The sequence below is a fragment of the Scyliorhinus torazame genome, chromosome 12 (assembly GCF_047496885.1).
Source record: "Scyliorhinus torazame isolate Kashiwa2021f chromosome 12, sScyTor2.1, whole genome shotgun sequence".
In the NCBI taxonomy this organism is placed as follows: domain Eukaryota; kingdom Metazoa; phylum Chordata; class Chondrichthyes; order Carcharhiniformes; family Scyliorhinidae; genus Scyliorhinus; species Scyliorhinus torazame.
In genome coordinates this window covers 78,689,777-78,707,982 of record NC_092718.1, presented here as the reverse complement: position 1 = coordinate 78,707,982, position 18,206 = coordinate 78,689,777, and the positions used below count along the sequence as shown (strand labels likewise).

At 55.9% G+C, this 18,206-nt stretch overlaps 1 protein-coding gene across 1 annotated transcript in view; it reads left to right on the top strand.

Annotated features, from left to right (window-relative positions):
* LOC140386506 (B-cell receptor CD22-like) overlaps positions 1-11,096 on the top strand; it is a 182,089-nt gene extending 170,993 nt beyond the window's left edge. Inside the window, exons 18-19 of the mRNA XM_072468900.1 lie at positions 1,802-1,982; positions 9,461-11,096. Of these exons, the coding sequence (XP_072325001.1) occupies positions 1,802-1,972 (171 nt within the window). The 3' untranslated portion in view covers positions 1,973-1,982; positions 9,461-11,096. The remainder of the gene's footprint in view (positions 1-1,801; positions 1,983-9,460) is intronic.
* Positions 11,097-18,206: the final 7,110 nt, after the last annotated feature.

Here is an 18,206-nt window from a genome sequence, read left to right as displayed (position 1 = left end):
ACCCCACCATCCCCACAACAGACCCCCACAGACCCCATTCCCCCCTCTCCCCCTGTGGTATTCGGTATTCGGGGTATTACCTGATGCTGTAAGATCATTGGTGTTGGAGGTACCTGATACTGTAAGATCATTGGTGAAGCCTGCCTGCGGGTTCCGCCCAGTAAGGCGGAGTATAAGAGTCTGTGTTTCCCCAGCTGCTGCATTCTGTATCTCCGCTGCTGGGGGAAACATCTAGTTCAATAAAGCTTCAATTTTTCTACAATCTCGCTTCGGGAGTTATTGATCGAGCATCACCCCCCACCAAACCCCATCCCCTGTCTGCCCTCTCAGGAGGATACGAACGTTCCCCACATTTACGGGGCTGATATTTATCCTTCGACAAATACCACTGAAGGAAGGTGATCTGGGTCGTTGGCACCTTTCTGCTTTCGAGATCTTGCTGTGTGCCAATTGGGACATGGCGCAGAATCAGAGGAAAGCAGCGTCTTCACTCGGTGGTTGCAAATCGTTGGGTATCTTGGGCCGATATTTGTACCATGAATAATTACCAGGTCGCCTTTCACTACCTCAGGACTTGAAGCCAGTTTCCGCACAGCAATATCCCGCAAACATCAACGTGACAAAGAACATAGCACCGACTCTCTGACAGTGCAGCACTCCCTCAGTACCGACTGTCCAACAGTGTAGCGTCCCTCAGCACTGACCCTTCAACAGGGCAACTTCCCTCAGCACCGACCCTTCAGCAGTCCAGCACTCCCTCAGCACCGACCCTCCGGCAGTACAGCACTCCCTCAGCACTGACCCTCCAGTAGTACAGGACTCCCTCAGGAATGACCCTCTGACATTGCCGCACTCCCTCAGTACTGACCTTCCGACAGTGCGGTGCTCTCTCAGTACTGATCCTCTGACAGTGCAGCACTCCCTCATACTGACCCTCTGACAGTATAACAGTTTCTCAGTACTGACCCTCTGACAGTGCAGCACACCCTCAGTACTAACCCTCTGATAGTACAGCAGACCCTCTGTACTGACCTTCCAACAATACAGCACTCCCTCAGTACTGACCCTCCAATAGTGCAGCACTCCCTCAGTACTGACCCTTCCAAAGTTCAGCATTCCCTTGGCACTGACCCTCTGACAGTGCGGCACTCCCTCAGTACTGCCCTCTGACAGTGCAGCATTCTCTCTGTACTGACCGTCTGACAGTGCAGCACTCCTTCAGTACTGACCCTCTGACAGTGCAGCACTCCCTCAGTACTGACCCTCTGACAGTACAGCACTCCCTCATTACTTACCCTCCAACAGTGCAGCACTCCCCCAGTATTGACCTCTGACAGTGCTGCACTCTTTCAGTACTCACTCTACGACAGTGCTTCACTCCCTCAGGACTGACTCTCTGACAGTGCAGCACTCCCTCAGTACTGACCCTCCGACTATGCAGCACTCCTTCAATACTGACCCTCTGACAGTGCAGCACTCCCTCAGTACCTACAGTGATGGTGTTGCAGCCTGGATTGTCTGGTGTTTCGGGATGCTGGTCTCGAATGTACTACCTGCTCAGATCCAGGAGAGGCAGAGAGAGACAGCACAGCTGAGAATTGATTTTGAGAAGCTCAACATTCTCCAGCCTTCGCACCACATTCAAGGATATGGAACATGTGCTGGGAAGTGGGATTAGCGGGAGATTACGGGTAGATAGTGTTGGTGCAGACTCGATGTGCCGAAGGGCCTTTTCTGCGCTGTACGACTCTGTGACCCGTCAGGTTTTGATCTGACACCTTTTGATTTTACCCTCTTTCAGCATCAGGCAAGCGATGACTATGAGAACGTGAGTAATCTGTACCGTCCTGTAGCTGAATCCAGTGACGATGAACTTAATTACACCTCGCTCGTTCTTGTGAACCATCCCGGGAAACGTGTACAACGACAGGATTCACTGGAGAGCACCGAATATACTGACATCAAGTTTTGATTCCGTGCAGGTAACTATTCCCACACAACTCCTTCAGAAACGCCAACACCCACTCACGCCAGACACCGCAGGCAATTTTACAATTATTCGCATTTATATCGCACCGCCAATGCTGGGGAAATCTCCCGAGCTGCTTGATTGTAGCACCTGGTCAAACGGTATCTGAGGTCAAACAGGTTCAGGAGATGCTGGGGGACAGGCGACTAAACGCTCAACCAAAGAGGTTGGTTTGTGCTGAACGTCTTAAAGGACAAGAGGGAGGGGGGGAGAGAGAGAGAGAGGGAGAAAACAGAGAGAGAGGGAGAGAGAGGGAGGGGAAAGAGAGAGAGAGATGTTACATTTTGATGTTTGGTCGGACGGAATTGGTGCACTAGAGAACGTCTAGTTCGTGACTAATTGAATGTTTATTGTTAAACAATAACATGGGTCAGATGACAATAAGAAAACTGTCAAAATCTACAAACGATTATATCACTATTATGAATTATCTAAGAGCTACTACAAATATGACTATTCACTACGAAAACTACCTCCAGGCTCCCCGAGGTAACAGTGTCACGTGGTTGTTCTTTACTGCCACCTGTTGTTTGGAGGTCATATCTGTTAATATTTGCATGATTGTTTATGCATATTATCACAAGCCAGAGAGAGAAAATGGAGAGAGGGAGAGGGGGAGAGCGAGAGAAAACACAAGAGAGAGAGGGAGAGAGAGGGAGGGGACGGGGAGAGAAAGAACAGATAGGGGGGGGGAGAGAGAGAGGTGGAAGAGAGGGGAGAGAGAGATAGAGCGGAGAGAGAATAGAGAATGCAAGAGAGGGAGGGGAGAGAGAAAGAACAGAGAAGGAGTGAGGGAGAGAGGTGATAGAGAAAGAGAGGGAGAGACAGAGAGAAGAGGGGGAGGAAGAGAGCGAGTGAGAGAGGGGAGAGGGAGGGATAGAAAGAGAGTTCAGTGACTGACAGGGGCGATGGTTGACCCGGTGTCAGTGAGAGTGGGAGAAGGGAAGAGCAGCCATTGAGAGTATTAGAATGATCCCATTTGGAGCTAATGAACATTCTGAGATGGAAAGAAAGAAGCATTTTAGAACCCACAACTGACCTAGCAAACTGTTAATCCCACATCCTGCCTGCATTTTGATGATAAATCTCCAAACATTTGTGGTCCAAGAATGTGGTTCAACACCAACTTTTCAAGGGGCTGTCAGAGATGTGCAAGAAATAAATTTTTAAAATGTCAGCCTAATGCCCCAGAGAGATGAGCCTGGACTCTTTTATCCAGGAAAGAAAAGGCTGAGGGGGAACCTGATAGAGTTCTTTAAAACCCAGAAAGGGTTTTGATAGGGTCAACAGAGAGAAATTGTTTCCATTTTGTGTCGGGAGAGAGACCATGGGCGTCATTCTCCGACCCCCCGCCGGGTTGGAGAATCGCCGGGGGCTGCCGTGAATCCCGCCCCTGCCGGTTGCCGAAGTCTCCGGCACCGGATATTCGGCGGGGGCGGGATTCGGCTGCGCCGGTTGGCGGGCCCCCCCGCTCGATTCTCCGGCACATGGCAGAGGCGGAAGAGACTCCCTCCACTGCGCATGCGTGGGAAACTGTCAGCGGCCGCTGACGCTCCCGCGCATGTGCCGCCCGGGGATGTCATTTCCACGTCAGCTGGCGGGGCAACAAAGGCCGTTTCCGCCAGCTGGCGGGGCGGAAATTCCTCCGGCGTCGGCCTAGCCCCTCAATGTTGGGGCTCGGCCCCCAAAGATGCGGAGCATTCCGCACCTTTGGGGCGGCGCGATGCCCGTCTGATTGGCGCCGTTTTGGGCGCCAGTCGGCGGACATCGCGCTGTTTCGGGAGAATTTTGCCCCATAACTCAGGGCCATTGATATGCAAAACTTACTAATAAATCCAGTGGGAAATTCAGAAGAAATCTCTTTACCCAGAGAGTGAGGAGAATGTGGGACCCGCTCCCACAGGGAGTGGGGAGAATGTGGGACTTCTCCCACAGGGAGTGGGAAGAATGTGGGACTCGCTCCCATGGGGAGTGTGGAGAATGTGGGACTCGCTCCCACAGGGAGTGAGGACAATGTGGGACTCGCTCCCACAGGGGGCGAAGACAATCTGGGACTCGCTCCCACTGGGAATGTGGAGAATGTGGGACTCTCTCCCACAGGCCGTGGGGAGAATGTCGGACTCGTTCCCACAGTGAGTGGGGAGAATGTGGGACTCGCTCGCACGGGGAGTGGGGAGAATGTTGGACTCGCTCCCAACGGGGGTGGCAAGAATGTGGGACTCTCTCCCACTGGGAGTAGCAGGAATGTGGGACTCGCTGCCACAGGGAATGGGGAGAATGTGAGACTCACTCCCACTGCGTTTGGGGAGACTCACTGCCACAGGGAGTGGGGAGCATGTGGGTCCCGCTCCCACTGAGATTGAGGAGAATGTGAGACTCGCTCACACAGGGAGTTGCAAGAATGTGGGACTCGCTGCCACAGGGAATGGGGAGAATGTGAGACTCGCTCCGACATGGAGTGGGGAGAATGTGGGACTCATTCCCACTGGCATTGGGGAGAATGTGGGACTCGCTCCCACACGGAGTGGGGAGAATGTAGGACTCGCTGCCACAGGGAGTGAGGAGAATGTGGGACTCGCTCCCAACGGGGGTGGTGAGAATGTGGGACTCACTCCCACTGGGATTGGGGAGAATGTGAGACTCGCTCTCACAGGGAGTGAGAAGAACTTTCGACACACTCCCAACGGGAGTGGACAATGTGGGACTCGCTCCCACTGAAAATGGGGAGAACATGAGACTCGCTCCCACAGGGAGAGCAGACAATTTGGCACTCACGCCCACTGGGAGTGCGGAGAATGTGGGACTCGCTCCCACTGAGGATGGGGAGAATGTAGGACTCACTCCAAAAGGCAGTGGGGAGAGCAGGGTACTTGCTCCCAAGTGTTGTGGCGAGAATGTCGGACTCGCTCGCACAGGGAGTGGGGAGAATGTAGGACTCACTCCCACAGGGAGCGGGGAGAATGTGGGACTCAGTCCCAATGGGAGTGGGGAGAATGTGGGACTCACTCCCAATGGGAGTGGGGGAATGTGGGAATCACTCCCAATGGGAGTGGGGGGAATGTGGGATTCACTCCCACAGGGATTGGGGAGATGTGAGACTCGCTCCCACAGGGAGTGAGGAGAATGTGGGACTCGCTCCCAACGGGAGTGGGAAGAATGTGGGACTCGCTCCCACAGGGAGTGAGGAGAATGTGGGACTCGCTCCCAACGGGAGAGGGAAGAATGTGGGACTCGCTCCCAACGGGAGTGGGAAGAGTGTGGGACTCACTCCCACAGGGAGTGGGGAGAATTTGGGATTCACTCCCACAGGGAGTGGGGAGAATGTGGGACTTACTCCCATCGGGAGTGGTGAGAATGTGGGACTCACTCCCATCGGGAGTGGGGAGAATGTGGGGCTCACTCCCACTGCGATTGGGGAGAACATGGGACTCGCTCCCACAGAGAGTGGGGAGAATGTGGGACTCGCTCCCATCGGGAGTGGTGAGAATGTGGGACTCACTCCCATCGGGAGTGGGGAGAATGTGGGGCTCACTCCCACTGCGATTGGGGAGAACATGGGACTCGCTCCCACAGAGAGTGGGGAGAATGTGGGACTCACTCCCATCGGGAGTGGGGAGAATGTGGGGCTCACTCCCACTGCGATTGGGGAGAACATGGGACTCGCTCCCACAGAGAGTGGGGAGAATGTGGGACTCGCTCCCACAGAGAGTGGGGTGAATGTGGGACTCGCTCCCAACGGGAGTGAGGAGAATGTGGGACTCGCTCCCAACGGGAGTGGTGAGAATGTGGGACTCACTCCCATCGGGAGTGGGGAGAATGTGGGGCTCACTCCCACTGCGATTGGGGAGAACATGGGACTCGCTCCCACAGAGAGTGGGGAGAATGTGGGACTCGCTCCCATCGGGAGTGGTGAGAATGTGGGACTCACTCCCATCGGGAGTGGGGAGAATGTGGGGCTCACTCCCACTGCGATTGGGGAGAACATGGGACTCGCTCCCACAGAGAGTGGGGAGAATGTGGGACTCGCTCCCACAGAGAGTGGGGTGAATGTGGGACTCACTCCCACAGGGAGTGGGGTGAATGTGGGACTCACTCCCACTGGGATTGGGGAGAACATGAGACTCGCTCCCACAGGGAGTGGGGGGAATGTGGGACTCGCTCCCACAGGGAGTCGGGTGAATGTGGGATTAACTGCCGCCGGGAGTGGGGAGAATGTGGGACTCACTGCCGCTGGGAATGGGGAGAATGTGGGACTCACTCCCGCCGGGAGTGGAAGGAATGTGGGACTCGCTCCCACAGGGAGTGGGGAGAATGTGAGACTCATTCCAATCGGGAGTGGGGAGAATGCGGGACGCTCTCCCAAGGGGTGTGGGGAGAGTGTAGAAATCACTCCCATCGGGAGTGTGGAGAATGTGGGACGCACACCCACCGGGAGTCGGGATAATGTGGGACTCGCTCCCAACAGGAGTGGGAAGAATGTGGGACTCACTCCCACAGGGAGTGGGGAGAATGTGGGAATCACTCCCACAGGGAGTGGGGAGAATGTGGGACTCAATCCCACAGGGAGTGGGGAGAATGTGGGACTCAATCCCACAGGGAGTGGGGAGAATGTGGGACTCACTCCCACAGGGAGTGGGGAGAATGTGGGACTCAATCCCACAGGGAGTGGGGAGAATGTGGGACTCAATCCCACAGGGAGTGGGGTGAATGTGGGACTCATTCCCACAGGGAGTGGGGTGAATGTGGGACTCACTCCCACCGGGAGTTTTGAGAATGTGAGACTCACTCCAATCGGGAGTGGAGAGAATGTGGGAGTCACTCCCACCGGGATTCGGGATAATGTGGGGCTCACTCCCAAGGGGTGTGGCGAGGGTGTGGAACTCACTCCCATCAGGAGTGAGGAGAATGTGGGTCTCGCTTCCACTGAGATTGGGGAGAATGTGAGACTCGCTCCCACCGGGAGTGGAGGGAATGTGGGACTCGCTCCCACAGGGAGTGCGGAGAATGTGGGACTCGCTCCCATTGGGAGTGGGGAGAATGTGGGACTCACTCCCACTGGGATTGGGGAGAACATGAAACTCGCTCCCACAGGGAGTGGGGTGAATGTGGGACTCATTCCCACAGGGAGTTTTGAGAATGTGAGACTCACTCCAATCGGGAGTGGAGAGAATGTGGGAGTCACTCCCACCGGGAGTCGGGATAATGTGGGGCTCACTCCCAAGGGGTGTGGCGAGGGTGTGGAACTCACTCCCACCGGGAGTGGGCAGTATGTGGGACTCACTCCCATCAGGAGTGAGGAGAATGTGGGTCTCGCTTCCACTGAGATTGGGGAGAATGTGAGACTCGCTCCCACCGGGAGTGGAGGGAATGTGGGACTCGCTCCCACAGGGAGTGCGGAGAATGTGGGACTCACTCCCACAGGGAGTGGAGGGAATGTGGGACTCATTCCCACCGGGAGTGGAGGGAATGTGGGACTCATTCCCACCGGGAGTGGAGGGAATGTGGGACTCACTCCCACAGGGAGTGGGACGAATGTGGGATGTACTACCACAGGGAGTGGGGAGAATGTGGGACTCACTTCCACAGGGAGTGGGGAGAATGTGGGACTCACTCCCACTGGGATTGTGGAGAACATGAGACACGCTCTCACAGGGAGCGGGGAGAATGTGGGTCTCGCTCCCATAGGGAGTGGGGTGGATGTGGGACTCGCTCCCGCCGGGAGTGGGGAGAATGTGAGACTCACTCCAATCGGGAGTGGGGAGAATGTGGGAGTCACTCCCACCGGGAGTCGGGATAATGTGGGACTCACTCCCAAGGGGTGTGGGGAGAGTGTGGAACTCACTCCACCGGGAGTGGGTAGTACGTGGGACTCACTCCCACCGTGAGTGGCAGGAATGTGGGACTCGCTCCCACAGGGAGTGGGGAGAATGTGGGACTCGCTCCCACAGTGAGTGGGGAGAATGTGAGACTCACTCCAATCGGGAGTGGGGAGAATGTGGGACTCACTCCCATAGGGACTGAGGAGAATGGTGGTCTCGTTCCCATTGGGATTGGGGAGACTGTGGGAAACGCTCCCACCGGGATTGGGGAGAATGTGGGACTATCTCCCATAGGGAGTGGGAAAGATATGGGACTTGCTCCCACTGAGATTGGGGTGATGTGGGAAGCACTCCAACACGGAGGGCAGTGAATGTGGTACTCACTCCCACCGGGAGGGACAGAATGTGCGAATCGCTCCCACTGAGAGTGGGGTTATGTGGGACTCACTCCCACCCGGAGTCGGGATAATGTGGGACTCACTCCCAAGGGGTGTGGGGAGAATGTGGAATCAACTCGCACAGGGAGTGGGGAGAATGTGGACTCACTCTCACAGTGAGTGGGGAGAATATAGGACTCACTCCCACAGGGAGTGGGGAGAATGTGGGACTCGCTCCCATAAGGAGTGGGGAGAACATGAGACTCGCTCCCACACGGTGTGGGGAGAACGTGGGTCTCGCTCCCACAAGGAGTATTTGAGGTGAATAGTATGGAAGTATTTAAGGGGGAAGCTTGATAAACACATGAGGGTGAGAGAAATAGAAGGATATCGTGATGGGGGAGATGAAGGGGGTATGTGGGAGAAAGCTGGGGCGTCATTCTCCGACCCCCCGCCGGGTCGGAGAGTGGCCGTTGGCCGCCGTGAATCCCGCCCGCGCCGAAGTCTCCGGTACCGGAGATTGGGCGGGGGCGGGAATCGGACCGCGCCGGTTGGCGGGACCCCCCGCTGGATTCTCCGGCCCGGATGAGCCGAAGTCCCGCCCAGGAATTGACTGTCCCGCCGACGTAAATCAAACCTGGTATTTACCGGCGGGACCAGGTGGCGTGGGCGGGCTCCGGGGTCCTGGGGGGGGGCGCAGGGCGATCTGACCCCGGGGGGTGCCCCCACGGTGGCCTGGCCCGCGATCGGGGCCCACCGATCCGCGGGCGGGCCTGTGCCGTGGGGGCACTCTTTCCCTTCCGCCTCCGCTACGGCCTCCACCATGGCAGAGGCGGAAGAGACTCTCCCCACTGCGCATGCGCGGGAAACTGACAGCGGCCGCTGACGCTCCCGCGCATGCGCCGCATTTCCGCGCCAGCTGGCGGGGCAACAAACGCCATTTCCGCCAGCTGGCGGGGCGGAAATCCCTCCGGCGTCAGCCTAGCCCCTCAATGTTGGGGCTAGGCCGCCAAAGATGTGGAGCATTCCGCACCTTTGGGCCGGCGCGATGCCCGTCTGATTGGCGCCGTCTTTGGCGCCAGTCGGCGGACATCCCGCCGTTGGGGGAGAATTTTGCCCCTGATGTGGAGCAGGAACTCCGGCACAGAGCAGATGGGCTGAATGTCGTTTTCTCCTCTGTAAAAGTCATGTAACTCTACAACTTACTTATTTTTCTCTTGTTCCCCTGTTCCCAGTTCTTGCAGTCACTGAAAGGATAATGAACTACCTTCAACCAGGTCGAAAGATTCTAGCAAAACGTTCCATCCACCCTCCGGAATCGAGAAGAAACCAAAGTTGAAGAAACAGGGGCGAAATTCTCCCGCAACGGCGCGATGTCCGCTGACTGGCGCCCAAAACGGCGCCAATCAGACGGGCATCGCGCCGCCCCAAGGGTGCGGAATGCTCCGCATCTTTGGGGGCCGAGCCCCGACATTGAGGGGCTAGGCCGGCGCCGGAGGGATTTCCGCCCCGCCAGCTGGCGGAAACGGCGTTTGTTGCCCCGCCAGCTGGCGCGGAAATGACATCCACAGGCGGCGCATGCGCGGGAGTGTCAGCGGCCGCTGACAGTTTCCCGCGCATGCACAGTGGGGAGAGTCTCTTTGGCCTCCGCCATGGTGGAGACCGTGGCGGAGGCGGAAGGGAAAGCGTGCCCCCACGGCACAGGGTCGCCCGCGGATCAGTGGGCCCCGATCGCAGGCCAGGCCACCGTGGGGGCACACCCCGGGGTCAGATCGCCCCGCGCCCCCCCCCCAGGACCCCGGAGCCCGCCCACGCCGCCTTGTCCCGCCGGTAAATACCTACTTTAATTTACGCCGGCGGGACAGGCAATTTCTCGGCGGGACTTCGGCCCATCCGGGCCGGAGAATTGAGCGGGGGGGGCCCGCCAACCGGCGCGGCCCGATTCCCGCCCCCGCCCAATCTCGGGTACCGGAGACTTCGGCAACCGGCGGGGGCGGGATTCACAGCGGCCAACAGCCGTTCTCCGACCCACTGGGGGGTCGGAGAATGACGCCCCAATTCTTCATTTCAGAGGGGTCACACTTCCATGAACCATTGCTGAGTGACTGAATTGCACTGAAGATGTGATTGTTAGTTTTGACCAATTATGACTTCAATTTGAGCCCCGCGCACAGGTCTGGTCTCCATATCCCTTGGTTAGACCACACTGGGAGCACTGTGCAGTATTCTGGTCTCCATATCCCATGATTAGACCAAATTGGGAGCACTGTGCACAGTTCCAGTCTCCATATCCCTTGGTTAGACCACACTGGGAGCACTGTGCACAGTTCCAGTCTCCATATCCCTTGGTTAGACCACACTGGGAGCACTGTACACAGTTCCTGTCTCTATATCCCTTGGTTAGATCACACTGGGAGCACTGTGCACAGTTCCTGTCTCCATATCCCTTGGTTAGACCACACTGGGAGCACTGTGCACAGTTCCTGTCTCCATATCCCTTGGTTAGGCCACACTGGGAGCACTGTGCACAGTTCCAGTCTCCATATCTCTTGGTTAGCCCACACTGGGAGCACTGTGCACAGTTCCAGTCTCCATATCCCTTGGTTAGCCAAAATGGGAGAACTGTGGATAGTTCTTGTCTCCATATCCCTTGGTTCGACCACACTTGGAGCACTGTGCACAGTTCCAGTCTCCATATCCCTTGGTTAGACCAAACCAAGAGAAAGGGAACACGCCAGGTGCATTGAAAAGAAAGGTGTATATTGTTTATGTTTCATTTACGTTGAATGTTCTCTACTGTTTAAATATTCTGTACTTGGAGGAAATCTCTTAAACAGGTGAGGGGGAAAAAAATTAAAATTTTCTGGGAAATGAAGTGTTGTTGGATTTGTCAGAAGGCATTACGCGGTCCGCATGATTGGTTATCACCGAGGGCCAGTGGGGCCAAAGAGGTAGTTCCTATGATGTAAAAACTGGACGAATCAGAATTGAGATTCTCAAAGCAGTCTCTGCCATCCTGTCTGAAGATTTAATGGGCCCAGGCAGGTAAATTATCACCCCGATCCGTCTGGTTTACTCATTTCTGTTAGACACATTGGATTTCACTTTGGGGAGGTTTGATACAACTGAGCGTCTCGCTGTTCTATTTCCAAGGGGCAGTTAAGAGTCACCCACATTTCTGTGCGTGCCTGGAACCGCATGTGGGCCAGACCAGGGTAAGGATGCAGATTTCCTTCCCCAAAGGGGACATCATTGAACCAGCTTGGATTTTAATGACAATCATGCTCCACGTTTTACTATTAAATTTAAATTTCCGCAGCTCCCAAGGAGGGATTTGAACCCCTGTCACCATCAAATTAGGCTGGGCCAGTAGAATACGAGTCCAGTGACACAACCACCACGTCACCGTCGCAGAGGTTTGACATCATCTGGGACAAGTTGATCGGCACCTCATCCACCGCGTTCATCATTCACTCCCTCCGCCACCGAGCACAGCGGCAGCCGTGTGTCCCATCTACAAGATGCACTGCAAGAACTCATCAAGGTTACAGAAATGTTACAGCACAGAAGGAGGCCATTTCGCCCATCTTGTCTGTGCCCGTCCGAGGACACCCAGATATCCTTACTAATCCCACCTTCCTGCATCCTGTCCATAACCCTGTAGCTTACAGCACTTAAAGTGTAGGTCCAGATGCTTTTTCAGAGAGTTTAAGGTCTCTGCCTCCACCACCAACTCGGGAAACAAATTCTAAACTCCCACTACCTTCTGCGTAAAAAAGTTCTTCCTCATGTCCCCTCTACACCTTCTGCCTCTTATCTTGAATCCGTCTCCCCTGGTTCTAGAATTGTCCACCAAGGGACAATTTTATCCTGTCCACTCTATCTCTTCCCCTCATAATTTTGTACAACTCAGTTAAGTCATCCCTCAGCCATGAGCAGCACCTTCCAAACCCACAATCACACCCATCTAGAAGGACAAGGACAGCAGATAGCTGCGAACCCCACCACCTGGAGATTCCCGTCCGTGACGCTCACCACCCTGACTTGGAAATATATTGTCCGTTCCTTCACTGTCACTGGGCCTGAATCCTGGAACTACCTCCCTTGTGTTTATGTATGTCCTATGTTTTTCATGTATGGGATGATCTGTCCGGACTATATGCAGAACAATACTTTTCACTGTACCTCGGTACACGTGACAATGGCCGGGCTTCTCCAACCCTGCGCCGGGTCGGACAATCCCTGGGGGTAGGCCCAAATCCCGCCCTGACGCCGGCTGCCCTATTCTCCGGCGCCGTTTTTCAGGGACCGGCGGGATTCCCGCCATGCCGGTTGGGGGCCTTGGACAGCGCCCCGCCCCCCCCGCGATTCTCTGGGCCCCGATGGGCCTAGTGGGCGTAAAGTTCTGGCCAGTCGCCCCGCGTGAATTACTCACCTCACGCATGGCAGGACCCGGCAGGGAAGTGTGTGGGGGCGATCCTGGGCTGGGCGCGGGGGCCTGTCCCGCAATCGGGGCCTACCGATATGCGGGCGGGCTGGTTCCGTGGGGGGCCTTCTTTCCTCTGCGCCAGGCCCTTTAGGGCTCCACCATATTGCCCGAGGGCCGGCGTGGAGAAGGGAACCTCCGCACATGCGCTGAAATACGCCGGATGGCCCGCGCATTCCCAAACTCGCTTCAGCTTGGCTGGAGCGGCGCCAACCACTCTGGCGTCAAAATAGCCCCCGGAAAATTGGAGAATCCCTCACTTTCGGGGGCTGTTGACACCGGAGTGGTTAGCGCCCGTTTTCCCGCCGGCGTGGGGACATAGCCCCATTTTCGGAGAATCCCGCCCAATAAACCAAATCCAATCTAACAGCACGGTGGGTGAGCCTACACCTCAGGGATTACGGGGGTTCAAGAAGGTGGCTCACCCACCACCTTCTCAATTGGGCAATTAGGGATGGGCAATAAATGTTGGCCCAACCAGCGACGCCCACATACTGTGAAAGAATTTTTTAACGAGTTTGACATCGATGGAGCGCCGACTTGGAGAATATGCCTTTAGGTTCAGCAAGATCCCATACCATTTCCCCGACCCTCAACAAGATTGACGTTCTCAACCTGTCAGAACACAGCAATGGACACAACTGGTGTGAGCAACACAGATTGAAGAGAATCGGGAAAAGAACGAGAGATGGGGGCAGATGAGGAGAAGTGTTGTTTTACACACAGCGAGTTATGATCTGGAAGGTGCTGCCTGAAAGGGCGGAGGAAACAGATTCAACAGGAACTTTCAAAAGAGGCAATTGGAGAAGTAGTGGAAGGGGGAGAATTTACAGGAATATGGGGAGAAAGAGCAGGGGGGAGAGTGGGGACTGATTGGATAAATCTTTCAAAGAGGCAGCACAGTCACTGGGCCGAATGGCCTCCTCCTGGGCTGAAGATTCTATGCTTCTAAGAATAGTAACCTCAATTTGGATAGTGTGCTGCCTTCCAACATTACTGCTAAATTTGTTTCATGAAAGAGAGAGCGAGACAAAGAGGACGGAGAAGTTTAGGGAGGGAATTCCGTGGCTCGGGGCCCCAGGCAGCTGAAGGCACGGCCGCCAAAGGCGGAGTGATGGGAATCGGAGGATACTCAAGAGGCCAGAATTGGAGGAGCGCAGAAATCTCGGAGGGTTGAAGGAGCTGGTGGAGGGTACAGAGATAGGGAGGGTTGAAGGAGCTGGAGGAGGATCCAGAGATAGGGAGGGTTGTAGGGGCTGGAGGACGTTATAGAGATAGGGAGGGTTGTAAGGGCTGGAGGAGGCTGCAGAGATAGGGAGGGTTGTAAGGGCTGCAGGAAGTTACAGAGATAGGGAGGGTTGTAAGGGCTGGAGGAGGTTACAGAGATAGGGAGGGTTGTAAGGGCTGGAGGAAGTTACAAAGATCGGGAGGGTTGTAAGGGCTGGAGGAAGTTACAGAGATGGGGAGGTTTGTAAGGGCTGGAGGACGTTAGAGATAGGAGAGTTGTAAGGGCTGGAGGAGGTTACAGAAATAGGGATGTCATGAGTTCGCCATGCAGAGATCTGAAAACAAGGACAGGAATTTTACTTTGCAATTTTCTGGATTGTTAACCAGTCTGTGATGGTTTGATTCAGGATATGCAATGGGATTGGGATGCTCAAGAGGTTGGAATCGGAGGAGCTCAAAGATCACGAAGGGTTGTAGGGTCTGTTGGAGGTTTCAGAGTTAGGGAGGGTGGTAGGGGGTTTCGGAGTTCACAGAGATGGGGAGGGTTGGAGGAGGGTTATAGAGAGAGGGGTTGTTGTTGAGACAGGAGGAGGTGACAGAGATAGGGAGGGTTGCAGGGGCTGGAGAAGGTTGCAGAGTTAGGGAGGGTGGTAGGGGCTGGAGGAGGTTACAGAGATAAGGGGAGAGTTGTAGGGACTGGAGGAGGTTACAAAGATAGGGGGAGAGCTGTAGACTGGAGGAGATTAGACACATTGGGAGTGTCTTACGGGCTGGAGGAGGTTACAGAATGGAGAGGGCTGTAGGGACTGGAGGAGGTTACAGAGATAGGATTGTAGGGGCTGGATGAGGTGACAAGAGATAGGGAGGGTGGTACGGGCTGGAAGAGGTGACAGATATGGAGGGTTGTAGGGGCTGGAGGAGGTTACAAAGAAAGGGGAGGGTTGTAGGGGCTGGAGGAGGTTACAGACATTGGGAGTGTTGGACGGGCTGGAGGAGGTTACAGAATAGAGAAGGCTGTGTGGACTGGAGGAGGTTACAGAGATAGGGAGGGTTGGAGGAGGTTACAGAGACGGGGGAGGGGTGTATGGGCTGGAGGAGTTACAGAGAAAAGGGGAGGGTTGTAGGGACTGGAGGAGTTACAGAGATAGGGGAGGATTGTAGGGGCTGGGGAGGCTACAGAGATGGGGGAGGGTTGTACGGGCTGGAGAAGATTAGAGACATTGAGAGTGTTGGACGGGCTGGAGGAGGTTACAGAATAGAGAAGGCTGTGGGGACTGGAGGAGGTTACAGAGATAGGGAGGGTTGGAGGAGGTTACAGAGAAAGGGGGAGGGGTGTATGGGCTGGAGGAGTTACAGAGATAAGGGGAGGGTTGTAGGGGCTGGAGGAATTCCAGAGATAGGGGGAGGGTTGTAGGGGCTGGAGGAGGTTACAGAGATAGGGTGAGGGTTGTACGGGCTGGAGGAGGTTGTGTTATGCTGCTTCGGATAACACAGGCTGCTGCTTGATGCAGTCTTAACTAAAGGATGATCCAGACTCTGAAAGGGGTTCAACGTGTTTATTGAACTATTAACACAGTTCTCAAATGACTTTGACTCTCTGCTAATCTAACTGTAGTAACTCAGTCTAACAGTACCAGCTTGCTCTAAGCCACGTGCTGGGTGCGATGCTGCTAATCAACCCTGTGTAACTCTCCAGATGTCTGTCTGTGGAAAGAGGCAGGGTGTGAGTGCCTCCTCCCTTTTATAGTGTTTATGCCATGCCCCTTGAGGTGATGCCAACTCTGAGTGTCCTGACTGCCCATTGGTTGAGTCCTATTCTGAGTATTCATTGGTTGCATGTTTGCATATCATGACAGAGGTTACAGAGATAGGGGGAGGGTTGAGGGGTTAGAGGAGGTTACAGATATAGGGGGAGGGTTGTAGGGGCTGGCGGAGGTTACAGAGATAGGAGGAGGGTTGTAGGGACTGGAGGAGGTTACAGAGATAGGGGGAGGGTTGTAGGGACTGGAGGAGGTTACAGAGATAGGGGGAGGGTTGTAGGGACTGGAGGAGGTTACAGAGATAGGGGGTGGGGGGTATGATTCAAATCCAAGGATAAGGATTTAAAATCCAGGTGTAGCTGGAGCTCAGCGTGATGGAGAGTTAGGGATTAACGAAGCTCGGTTTGTGTTCTTGATGCAGATAAACTAACATTCATGAGTGAAAGAGGAGAGTATTGGTAAACCCGTGTGTGGTAGTATGTATTGGGGGTCATGTGGGACTGGAAGCCCTAATGTCATTGGCTGACAGATCCCGGGTCCTGGTTGGCCGTTGACCTCAAGCTCCGCCCTGAAGGCGGAGTATAAGAAGCCGGAGTCGTCCCCCGCAGGCCAGTTTACTATCGAGCTGCGGGGGAACATACACGCTTAATAAAGCCTCATCGACTTCACTCTATTCGTCTCACGGAGTCTTTGTGCGCTACAATTTATTAAGCGTGCCTAAAAAAAAAGGACTATGGAGCTCAGGATCATTCCGGAATGCTTGAGGATCAGCCCCCACGCAGTGAACGCGGCAGCAGCCTTCAAGCACTGGCAGACTTGCTTCGAGGCCTACCTCAGAACGACCACCGGCCGAGTCTCAGAAGACCAAAAACTGCAGGTCCTGCACTCGAGGGTGAGCACGGAGATTTTCTCCCTCATCGAAGACTCGGACGATTTCCAGACGGCGTTCGCAGCACTGAAAAGTCTCTATGTCCGCCCTGTTAACCAAATCTACGCTCGCTACCAGCTCGCGACGAGACGGCAAGGTCCCGGAGAATCGATGGACGAATTCTACGCCGCGCTGCTGATTTTGGGACGAGCCTGCAGCTGCCCGTCGGTGAACGCAAACGAACCCACGGACATGTTAATGCGCGATGCTTTTGTGGCAGGTATGCAATCCTCCCAAATCCGCCAAAGACTTCTAGAAAGAGAGTCGCTAGGACTCTCAGAGGCACGGGCCCTAGCAGCCTCCCTAGACGTGGCCGCGCGTAATACCCGCGCCTACGGCCCCGACCGCGCAGCAACCCATTGGGCCCCGTACGTACCCGTCGCGGCAAACCCCCTACCCCCCCCGGACACCCCACAGGCTTGCGCGGTCCAAACGCCGAGTCGCACCGGGGGCGCCCGCTGTTATTTCTGCGGCCAGGCGAAACACCCCCGACAGCGCTGCCCGGCCCGCGCAGCTATCTGCAAAAGCTGCGGGAAAAAGGGCCATTATGTGGTTGTGTGCCGGTCCCGCGAGGTCGCCGCCGTCCCGGGAGCACAGGGAGCCCTGCAAGAAGTTTACGCGCCCCAACCCCCCCAACACGCCATGTACGACCCGCAGGTGCAGCCGCTCTGGGTCCCGACCACCGCGGTCCCGGGAGAACTGGGAGCCCTGCACGCCGCCTACGCTCCCCAACCCCCCTCCCCGCAGCCCATGTATGACACGCCGCCGGCGCTACCGCTTTGGGTCCCGGCCAACACTCTCCACGGAGAGGGGGGAGTTTTCCGCGTCCCTAACGCCACCCTAACCCCCACCCCGCGCCCCACGCCTGACCCGCCGGTGCCACCTACTTGGGCCCCGACCACCGCTGTCGCCGGTGAGGGAGCTCCGCGCGGTCCTAGCGCTCGCGGTCCTAGCGCTCGCGGTCCTAGCGCTCGCTGTCCTAGCGCTCCCCAGCCCCCCCAGCACACCATGTGCGACCCGCAGACGCAGCCATTTTGGGTCCCGGCCACCACGAGGGGAGGAGGGGCGCCGATGTGCGACCCGCAGACGCCGCCATTTTGGGTCCTGGCCACCACGAGGGGAGGAGGGGCGCCGCCATCTTGGACCGCCCCAGACCTGTACGACGCATGGGGGCGGCCATTTTGTCCACCCCCGCCGCCATCTTGTGACCCCCCAGCCACGTGCGATGTATGGGGGCGGCCATTTTGTTCATCCCCGACGCCATCTTGGACGGCAACAACGGATCCCACTCCACTACTACAACCACGGCTCGCTTCGATTACGCTCGATCAAGCTCGGCCCCGGACACTCCAGACGACGACGACAACGGTACTAATAAACGGCCACGAGACGCCATGCCTAGTCGACTCCGGGAGCACGGAAAGCTTTATACACCCCGACACGGTAAGACGCTGTTCCTTGACCACCTATCCCAGCGCACAAAAGATTTGCCTAGCTGCAGGATCCCACTCCGTACAGATCCAGGGATTCTGCATAGTTACCCTAACGGTGCAGGGGAGGGAGTTCAAAAACTACAAACT